Here is an 11270-nt window from a genome sequence, read left to right as displayed (position 1 = left end):
CCTGCCAGCGTAATTGGTAGCGCCATCTTTTTGTCCTCTTTTCAGAAGCGATATTTCTAATGCGCAATGCCTTTTTTGTCTTACTTGCACGTGCTTTCCCTAGCAGCTAAGTGGCTGCCTGCGCCCTTTGTTAAAGCTAACACTCTCAATTTTATTGTGCTTAAAGCACGAGTACGCTTACCAAAAAAATCGAGTGCTTTCCACTTCGCCTTCTTAAAGCGAATGTTTCTTTGTCTCTTTCCCACGCTTTGCGGGTCCTAATAGAAATGTAAGGTCCGGGAGAAAACCCGGTAAGATAGAAGAAAAAAAAGAGAAAAAAACTATTTTTTAGTTTTTTTTTTTAGCACAGAGAAAGTGAAAAAAAAATTGCACATACAGTACTAATTCTCATTCTCTACTATGCAGCATACGATTCTAGACGGGACGACGACAAGAAAATGGCAGCACAGTTTTCAAGGGTCTTCGTTATGCGCTTTCAGTTTCGTTTTGAAAACGCAGCGTAGTTTTCAAACGTAGCGGAATGCCGGACGCCCTCTGGTACCGTACTGGCGTCTGGGTTTTCATGAAGCACGTGGAACTGTTGCCCTGGTGGCAAGGCCTTTGCACTAATGAGCCACTGACACTTATAACTTCTTGGCTGCTACAGATACCTTCGCCATCTGCCAGTTGTGAATGAAACTGGTCTTTACAAATGTTCTAACAAGCTTCGCAACGGACTCACAAGGAAGCGTGTTCGAAAACTCGTCTATGTACAATCAAATTTCAATGCGTTCGATTCTAATGCGATTCTAATGGAAGTGTGTCATGCGAGAGTGACTCAGACACTGAGTGACATTTTCCTTAGTTATCAGATTAGCAGCAATCTTTTGTAGAAGAGATGAAGGCGTTCATTCCATCCTCTTCGCGTTCTCTGCGTAATTCTAGACTGTATTTAAGGATAATAGTCAGTTTTAGTATTGCGGAAATGGCACCACGCTAAACGCAAAAATATAGCGGGGTCTGACTGCGCATGCCCAGAACGCTATTTCAGTTTTGCGCGTAGCGTGCGTCCGCTAATACAGCGGAGACGCTAAACGCTGGCCAAGTTTTTAGCGTTGCAAACATGGCGGCACCCTCGGCCCGAGCGCTTGACATGCAGGCTCGTTTCAATCAAGGCTTGGCGTGGATACACACGGCTAGTTTGGTTGTCGAGCTGCTCAGTTTTCTGCTTTGACTACTCGCAACTAGATGGCGCGGTGAAGTTTCGCGCTTAGCGGCGCATCGTTGTCGTACGCTATACTAGAACTCTATTGAACAGCGTTCCGCAAAGATTTAGCGTGTGTAACACGCTAACACTAACGAAAACATTAGACAGTTTTAGTATTGCGGAAATGGCACCACGCTAAACGCAAAAAAAAAAAAAAATAGCGGGGTCAGGCTGCGCATGCTCAGAACGCTATTTCAGCATTGCGCGTAGCGTGCGTCCGCTATTTTTCGAATATAGCAGAGACGCTAAACACTCGCTAAGTTTTTAGCGTTGCAAACATGGCGGCACCCTCGGCCCCATAGAGTTTCACACTATAAAACCTAGAGGGAAATGTGGAGCTGCTGCGCTGTGGTATGCAAGGGAATGCCGGTATATTGTGGATTCGGATTGGCATCGTTCTTGAAGAGCCAGAACGCCTTGAAGACGCGCCTGGCTAGCACCGTTCCGTCTGTCACAATGATTCATTTCCTGCTAAAACAGGACGTAAAAAACTGCTTTAGCTTTATTATTACACAAAAACATGTTTTGTTTAATTTTGAGGGCATACTATTGGGTGCACAATTCTATGAAATGTAAAAAGTATCAGCTGGCCGCTAAAGTTGGAGGGCAGACGACAAGATTCTCGCTCGCTTTGGAACAACTTGTCGTCTGTTCTTGCTTTTCATCGCTTGATGCTGCATTGTAGGTAAGTAAACTTTATTGAGATATGTAATATGGGTGAATGAAAGCCTGTTATGTAGATTTTATTTTAAGAACGCGTTATTTGTGTAGCCATATCCACGTTTTAGACGAAGCCTCGTACAACACCAGCCAACACAAGCCTCGCAGACACACATTCCGTCATTCCCATGAGGGCACGGCAGCCCTTTAAGAAACTCACATAGACGGTGGCTCCAGTTTACCCTCTAGGTGTTATAGTGAGAAACTCTATGCTCGGCCCGAGCGCTTGACATGCAGGCTCTTTTCAAGGCTTGGCGTGGATCCACACGGCTAGTTTGGTTGTCAAGATGTTCAGTTTGCTGCTTTGACTACTCGTAGCTAGATGGCGCGGCGCTTAGCGGCGCATCGTTGTCTTACGCTATACTAAAACTCTATTGAACAGCGTTCCGCAAAGATTTAGCGTGCGTAACACGCTAACGCTAACGCAAACATGTTCCGCAATACTAAAACTCTCTATTTTCCGCAATACTAAAACTCTCTATTGATTTTTATTGCTTCCATATTAAATATAACCTATTTTTATTGGAGTTACAATCTTTATCAAATTTTCTAAAGGTTCATCTAAAAGAACAGGAAAAAAAGTTTTCTTTTTTCCTCCCGCTCAAGATTTCTGGAAATTTGCCATCCCTAGGTCCTAGCTGCTTGTTTATTGCACAATAGGCCAGTTCCGGACCTGGTGCAAACCGAAACGGGATCTAAAGCAAACAGTGGCAGCCCGCGGAGGCACGTGATGCATGCACGTAAGCGCAGAAATGAGCTCCAACACAAACAAGCCATGCACCGTCTTCATTCCGTCATCATTCCATCGTAATCTTTCCTACGTTGCGATGCCGCCATTGTCATTTTGTCCTTGTCATATACCCTCGTTATCATACCGTCGCCGTAATTCTATGGTGTACATTCATCACTTTCTCGCCATACATACGATCCGCGCGTTCGATGGCCACAAGTTTAAGTTGAGCCAGGCGTTTGCCGATGAACATGTGTCCACCTTCGTTGTGTGCTGTATGATCTCAGCGTATGCTTGCGAGTGTCCCCCAAAGAGCAACTATATTCCGAAGCGCCAGTGAAAGGTTAGCTTAGACCGATTCCCAGAGTGCGTAAAATCAGCATAAGTTTCTTTTTTTTTTTTCTTTATTGGAATGCATCCTAAGAATTTCACCCTGTGACACGTCGACCCTTGACGACGCAGGACATCATCTGCGTAGATCGCGGCCGGACAGGAATGGCAAAATAAACTCAGTCACTCGGTTTTCACTGAACAGTGAAAAAGAAGCTTACTGTGAAACACGGAGCGTATGACTGCGCTAAGAGTGGCACGCGTGAACATGATCCCCGTATGGCTACTCTCGCATTGCAGCCATTGAGCACGATCAAATAACTTCGTGAAGGATCGAAATCATTTCTCAACGCAGTCTTTCACCTAGCCTGTTCTTTTAGTAAGAGTAAGAAGAAAAACATTATTATATGACAACTATATAATCCGAGTCGTCCCGGTTTGTGGAGGTGGCGCTCCGTGGTGGTGAATTGGTGGCGAGTGCCATCGCCCCCTGAATGTGGCAGACATATGGCTCACCAGGAGCAGCCACAGAGTCTTCAGGTGGCGTGGCTCAGCTCAGCCAGGTGTAAGGCATGGACTCCCTCGTGGGCCGCGGGATAATGTTGGCGCGCGTGATAATATGGGGTGTAGAGAGGGCACGGGTACATTCTCAGTACGTTTGTACCGCGTCAGGATGCTATCCACACACCTGACAGATGGGGTGGCCCGGTCTACGCTCAATATGATGAATGATTGCGCCATTAGGGAGAGAGAGAGGGTGTGTGATTATCGGATGAGAGATGCGTCTGCGCGAGGAAGGAGGTATGAGTAGTAGTAGTAGTAGTAATTGGTTGTTTATTTAACAGAGATTAATACTGAACAGAGAACAAGTTGAGGACCGCAGCAAAGAGTGATGGAACGAAAATGTTAGGCGTAACGTTAAGAGACAGGAAGAGAGCGGCGTGGATCAGAGAGCAAACGGGAATATTCGATATTCTAGTTGACATTAAGAGAAAAGAGATTGAGCTGAGCAGGGCATGTAATACGCAGGGCAGGGACAGATAACCGGTGGACCATAGTAGTTACAAGATGGGTGCAAAGGCAAAGGGGAAGCGCAGTCGAGGACGGCAGAAAATTAGGTGAGATGATGACGTTAGGAAATTTGCAGGCGCAAGTTGAAATCAGCTAGCGCAAGGCAGGGGTAATTGGAGATCGCTGGGAGAGGCCTTCGTCCTGTAGTTGACATAAATATAGGCTGATAATGATGATGATGAATACCAAATACAACCAAAGGTATGAGAGGAAAGGAAATTGATCGCTAATCGCAGTGTAACTGTCCTAGCGCGGACAGCTGACACCTGAAAAGTGGTCAGCAGATGGACGGGAGTATAGGGAGTACGGAAGTAAAATACAGGAAGGGAGGATAACAGAAGGGAGAGAGTAGAAAAAGGGAACTATTTCCAACTGTACAGCAGAGCGACTAGGTCAGGGTTACTCATAGCAAGCTTGTGGAGTGACCTCCCCGAGAGTGTTTGCGACCCGGCCCCACAAAGCGGCACCGTCAGCACAAGTAGAGCAGCAGGGTTGCCAGGCCCAACTGCTCGAGCAAGTCACACAATGTTTTGTAAGTCGCCTCCCGTGCGCGAGAGGGACCGTCTGGCCGTAGGAGCGCCTCGGCGCTTTCGGCCGGCAGCCCATGCGCGCAGTAGCAGCTCAATAGTCCCTCCCGCTTGATTATTAATATTATCGGAGGCGTTTAGATGAATTTGGCGACGCTAACGAGGAACGAACGGAGAGGAAGTCATTCATGATAAAAGCTGAAGAAATATACGTAAATTGTTTTTGTAGCGCTAGGAATAACATCAATAACGCTACTTGAACTATTCGTGTGAAATCGGGTAATCGAAGTGAAAAATAGTATTGTTGTTGTTTCCCTGCAAAAGGGGTGGCCCATACAAACTAATTTAATGATCGTTAAAAAATACTCACACTTTCCTTCTCTTCAATGACTGAAGAACCTGTGACAATCACTTTATTTCAATGCTCGTTAGGTGTTCTTGTAACAATTCATTTTGGTATTTAGTAGGCTGAAGCTCAGCCTCCTTAGAAAAGCAAGGTACTCTAAGGAGCAACGATCCGTCTTCTTCATCATTCCCCGCTGGCTCCTTCCGCACACCGCTCTAAATATTTTGGAAGGGCGCCGGGCTTTCGTCTGGTGATTTCTCTGCGTGCACCGGTGTTAAATGTTCGTCAGTTCGTTTACTAGACAGCATTTGATTGTCGCTGGTTTTTCTACGCACTGCGCGTCCATGCGCCTTTCAAGATGCCGAATGCCTTACTGTGGCCTCCAGGATAGGGCGGTGTACGTTGATTATCTCGGAAGCCATAACCTTTCCGAAATGTTTTGTCATTTCTCCACTACGGTTGGGCGTATGCGCAGTCGCGCAGTAAGAAACAGGCTGATTCCCAGACTTGTCTACCAGGCTTGACAGGTCTCCGCGAATGTCTCAATCAAGCAAGAGAGTTAATTACAGAGCACGCGGTGTGGTTTCCCCCTCTCTTAGCAAAACCCTCGCCCCTCAAGAGGTGCTCCCACAATGACAAGGCTGCCGAGGGGGATTATACATTCGTGGTGAAGGATTAGTTGTATTCATTGTTCACCTCACCATATCATTTGTCCAATTTCATATTCCTGGTTAAGCAACAAAACCGAAACCAAGATGACCAAAAGCCCGGAACACAATATGGCCTGCCACAGCCAGTTTACCTCGGCCACCACTTACCACTTTGGCTTCGGCGCAGTGCACGTTCAACAACACAGAAGGCGTAAAAAGAAAACAGACATTTATTTCACTTGCTGAAATATACACATTCTACTCTCTTCCTCACATAAACTGTCAATATGCGTGTATATACCAGTGAGGCAGTACTTTTCATCGAAATATTCATATATACACGTTTTTTTTTTTTCATCCAGACGTCTTCGTCTAGGCGTAAAACTGAACATGAGTATATAGTGAGTCTGAAAAAAATGTGACAGCTGCACGCAAGCGATCGTTAGTACAACAATACTCTTCAAGATATGTCTGCTTTGGGGACAAACAATAAGTCTTTTTTTCACATCGACCCCCAGAATCAGTGACACAAAATTCATAACATTATAGACAGTGACACTGCTTCATGTTTCGGCGTAAAGGCTCGAAATATAATTCCAAATCAAAATCAAACAACACTTTCTCCGTGATGGTAGACCATATATTGCCTCAAATAGTTCGTCATCACAGCGTATAGTGTGGTGATTTAGAATGGCACGAATTTAGTTCAGCTTGAGGCTCTGGCGCCTTTTTCAGAAGATGACAACGTAATAAAACGAAATGAGTCACGGCAGTTCAAAAGTAGTGTGCAATATTCAACTGCATGTGTGAAGTAGCGTTTTTTTTTTTTTCTTCGAGGGGCTACATGACCTCCAACGGCCTATTGGCAATATCGTCAAGTGAATAATTCCGCAATGGGCAGGGGACACTGAATATCGTACAATGCAAAACAAACACATGCGTGTGTATGTCATGTGTAAGTTAAACAGTGATCACAAGTTATAACCATTAGGATTCAGCTGCTAAGTTTGCTGACCAACTGTGTTTAGGTGATATGCGTGCTGTATTTCTGATTCCATGCATGATATGTCAAAGAGTAACATGTTGCGCCAATTTTACATGCAGGGCAGGCGCCCATGTGATATGGAAACTGTGTTGAATGCTTTGAAATGTCTTAGAGAAGCTCAGAAAATTGCAGTTTGTCATCGAGCGACGCCAGATAGCTTCAGCAACCTTTCTGGCGTAAAGAGATACGGTCGCGGGAGTTGTCTGGACCTCATAGCTGCAAACAGTGAAAGTGCGTTCATATGGAGGCCTGTGAGAGTACCCTGTTAAACGCACACGCTTGTATTCGGGAACACTCAACGTAGGGATAATATTTGATGCGCGCTGTCGGGTTTATACATTGCATTTTCCCATTAGTCCCGCATTATTGTCTATATGTCTTTCAGTCTCTATGCTGAAATGAGGCTAGCGAGATATAGTGACGCGTTCGAAAGAGCCACTATATAGCAACACTTTTCAGTGACCGAATAGTTTGATGTGTCAGGATACGTAGGAAATGTTCAAGGGTGGAGCCTATACATCCGGATTCCAAAGAGAGATATCTGTGTCGTCACAGGCTAAAGCAACGCTCCGCCGAAGCCATTGGTTCACGAATGTAGCAAAAAGAATAACAGAGCAAAATTTAAGCAAACAACATTCGTAAGTTTTATCCAACGAGAAAGACAGCCAAAACGTTCAAATAAATGTCAGGCTACGCTGTCACATGTTGGCGTAATTAGCACCGCGGTTCGAAAAAGGGTAGTTCGGCATTTAAATGTGATTTTACGGGCAAATTCCTTTTTTGCACAAATCTAGCGGTGAGAGAGATAAATTGAGAACAGCAAACTACTATGGTGGCCTTACATAGCGCTTGCCTTCAGCACCCCTTCAAATCGAAAAAGGAAATACCCAGTGTGTAAGCCATCAACATGCAACTTTGCTAGTTATCATGCTTGACAACAGTAACGTGCGCTTAACTTATAAAGCATAGAAAATATCTCGCATGAGGCACACAATCGTAACAGCGTTGAGAACATATATTGCTACAGTTCGTTTAATATCAGTGCGGGAAACACGAAGACTCGACATTAACAACGATAAAAATAATTTACTGCTTTGTTCACGTCAAATCTCACTATACGCTGGAAACAGTACCAACTGTGTGATGCGTTCTATGAGTATACATATGCTATAATTGCAAAGTTACAAAGTCTATTTAGTTTAAATATTTTCATTACGACCTCAATGGTTCAGTACACATCGGCCAATGACTCGTAAAACTGTCTTGAAGATAAACGTATCTCCTCTTTCTGAAAATAAACCGCAAAAACATGAAAGGCTTGTGCTTGGTGTCTCATCCTAGGACTCGGAACCACCGTATTAAGTAACGGGCGTTATTCGGTCGGAATTAAAATAACAGTGAGAAGTTACGCTCATGGATATGTATGGGTCATCACACTTTGCAAAATTTATTAAGCCACAAGCCTTTCTTATACCTCTGCTATATTAAGCTTGCGGTATGATTCTCTGTGAGATGGCTAGATGGGATCTTTCACACTGTACTTAAGACTGTATTGTCCGACACCGAAATTCACTACACCAGCTACTTTAAATAACGACAAGTTCACTGGATACACTTACGCAAGCTCTAGTTCCATTGCAAAAGCTTCAAACGTCATCCAAAAGAGCAATATGGCAGTGACACATAACTGAGCTATCAGGAGATAACGCCAGATCACTGAATCACTGAGCTATGAGCGCGCACTCCTGATGCTGCTCTACGCTTTTGTGTGTGCAGTAGATCACATTTGCCGTAAGACATGAAAGATGTCAGAGGTTTCTTATTACGGCAGCACCGTTTTAAACGTTAGAGACACCATCGTTCCATGTGTTCACGCTAGTGAGACATACTCGCTCGCATGAGTTCGGCCCAACAACTTTTTCAAATCATGCCACGTTAAGATGGTCTCAAGTTAGCGACCAGGCATTTTGTCCTTACCTTCATTCAAGTCGAAGGCATGCCAAGCTAGCGTAGATGCCAGGTCACCATGAATTCCTACCCCGTTTGTTTAAATAGATGTTCCAAAGGTGAGATCATGGGCAATAAGGAGGTCATGTCTTAATGCAGAAGCAAAGGCCTCGAATTATTGTAGCAATCGCGAGCCAACGCTCTATTCGAGGCCGCTTAACGAGAGTGACCAGCACTATATTTTTTTTAATAATTATAACATTGCCTAGAACACGCCAACGTGCTTAACAATAGATGTGTTTCCAGCCGATCAGCAGAATTGATTAAAAAGCATTGCTTCGTGTATATTTGTAGCTTAGATCTTACTCTGGGTTGTTCTGCCAAGCTTATCGCAAGCTTTAGTCGACAGCTGAGGTATTGCTCGTATTCACACTGTTCCTGCGGAAAATTGTCCACCATAACATATGTTAAGGCTATAGCTAAAGCCACATTGTCAGTGCTAAAATACAGCAGGTGAAACTGACACGATCAGTCAGTCACGTGCAACGGTTCACTTTTCAATAATCTTTAGACATATCAGCTTTGAATATGGAAGTGTTTTGTATTAGCAGCAAACGCGGCGGAAAGAGTAACCACTGTCTCTGCTGTCATGTGTGTCATTGTTGTGCCAGTTCTCAGTTGCCTTGAAAGCAGTTACATTTGAGTTTTCTTAGCATTTTCTGGTAGACTGGTTGGGCACAAATGTACAAAACTGTCCAGATATGTAGCAATTGCCAACGCGTATTTTCTACAAACGTTGTAATACACTGCTGATATTTTCTCAAACTCTTAGGTATGTGTGGACGTAGCAGAAAGAAAAACTCTTGCGAGAGTCTTGGCAAGTCACTAATTTTGTTAATTCCCTTGCAGTGCCGATGATTGATATGTGCAAAACTCCTCGAGTACTCGCCGCCTATTAGGCATATAAAGCGCCATAACAATCATCACTGTACGTCGACTGAGGATGTGTTCTTTTTAATCGATTTCACGTTCACGGTCTTAGAAGTTGACAAAAAATTAAATAAGGTCAGAGAACACTCAACATTTCAACAGGATACGTTGCATGTCACTTAAGTTTTGGCCGCAACTATCTGAACAAGCCATATACTTAACGTGGGCCCAAATGCTCACGTGCATGTTCGTGTGCATTGCGGTCCTGAGACAATAGCAACAGACGAGGTTGCATACACACATAAACGATTGCGTCTCATTTTTGTCTCACCAATTGCCCATACGCCTCCGTCATGATGCACAAAGCGTAGTACATTTGAACACATGGGCTTTTGTATCCCCTGAGAAAAGGTTTAAATATTTTGTTTGACCCAAGAGTCTAAGAGGCTGCGCTTACAAAGCGCACTCGTGTGGGACTCGCGGAGCCCGGGGCAATCACTATGTCGTCACACGTTGCTCATGAGTTTGCACGTCCAGTGTCACTTTGTATCCACAAGCGCGTGCATGTACTCGCATGAGTCCACACCACGACGATTGCTGCAAGAGTTTCTCGATTTTGCTGGGGCACGTTGTGAATGATGTCAGAATGTCACAACGTTGACACGTGCACAGTCTAATCAAATTTTCACCGAGAGAAGCCAGCCAGTGCTGACCCATTTGACGTATACGCACAGTCGAATCAAGATGGTCGCCGAGAGAAGCCAGAGTCCTGACCCACTTTGACCTGCACGCACAGTCTTACGAGTTGGTCACGGAGCGAAACCCGTACTCGTCCTCCAACCGTGCCGCTCTGTCGCCGGACCATTCCTGTTCGAGCGACTTAGATATATTGCGCCTTTCCTCCTGGTTGCGCACCAGAGAGTACAAGTTACTCCTCTGTTTAGGTCGGTGGCCTGGTTCACTGGGCCTCGCCGGCAGAGGAGGGGGTGGCCGCTGGAGCTCGGACGCGACGCTTCCAGCCGAGTTGACAAAGTCGTACAGGACCTCCTCGTAAACGTGGTACTCCGAATCCGACAGGGGCCTCTGTGTTTGCTGCTGTTGTTGCTGGTGAGCCGAGGTGGGTCCTGCTCTTGAGCCACCGATGTGAGTGTCGCGTAGAGGCTGTGATGAAGACGAGGCAGCTGTTGTCGACGCCACGGGTAGCTTGCTGGAAGAAGTCTTGGCGGGTCGCGGTTCCGTGATCTTCTTGTGCTGAAGGTCCTCGATTATCTCGAGCATGCACTTGGCGACCTCGTTGAAGCGGGACTTGGCAGAGCGCATGAGAGTGGGCTTGGGAGAGCCCGGCTTAGCGCTGATGACAGCGGTGGCCGCGTGAGCTGCCGAACACCGTGGCGTGGGAACCGGGTGGGCAGCACTCTTCTCTGAGCGCGAAACCATTGGTTCCGTGGAAATCGGAGGGTTGTACGCGCTCAGCGCCGGAGGCAAGGGGCCCGCTTGGTGGTGCTGCGGCTGCTGGTGCGACTGCCTAGTGTGACTTTGCGAGCGCCGACTTGGTTCGGCTGTCAACGTTGCGTGATTGTGGTCTTTGGAGGACTCTTGGCATTTGTCTGCGTATGCAAGAACAGAAAAGACAAGTCATTAACATAACTATCTCTACGTCTCTACTCTTCCCTTCTATTATGAGAGATTACCTTCTTGAACAAACGATGGTAATTCACTGGTAAGCTT

At 45.6% G+C, this 11270-nt stretch overlaps 1 protein-coding gene across 2 annotated transcripts in view; it reads right to left on the bottom strand.

The window, feature by feature from the left end:
- Window positions 1-5833: 5833 nt before the first annotated feature.
- The window catches only part of LOC119461119 (uncharacterized), a 162920-nt gene continuing 157483 nt past the window's right edge, over window positions 5834-11270 (bottom strand). For both annotated transcript variants that reach the window (XM_037722315.2, XM_037722316.2), the window contains exon 3: window positions 5834-11149. In XM_037722315.2, coding sequence (XP_037578243.1) covers window positions 10341-11149 — 809 coding nt within the window. In that variant the 3' untranslated portion in view covers window positions 5834-10340. The remainder of the gene's footprint in view (window positions 11150-11270) is intronic.

The sequence above is a fragment of the Dermacentor silvarum genome, chromosome 8, assembly GCF_013339745.2.
Source record: "Dermacentor silvarum isolate Dsil-2018 chromosome 8, BIME_Dsil_1.4, whole genome shotgun sequence".
Classification (NCBI taxonomy): domain Eukaryota; kingdom Metazoa; phylum Arthropoda; class Arachnida; order Ixodida; family Ixodidae; genus Dermacentor; species Dermacentor silvarum.
Note: the sequence above shows the minus strand (reverse complement) of the source record. Positions and strands in the feature narration are given on the sequence as shown.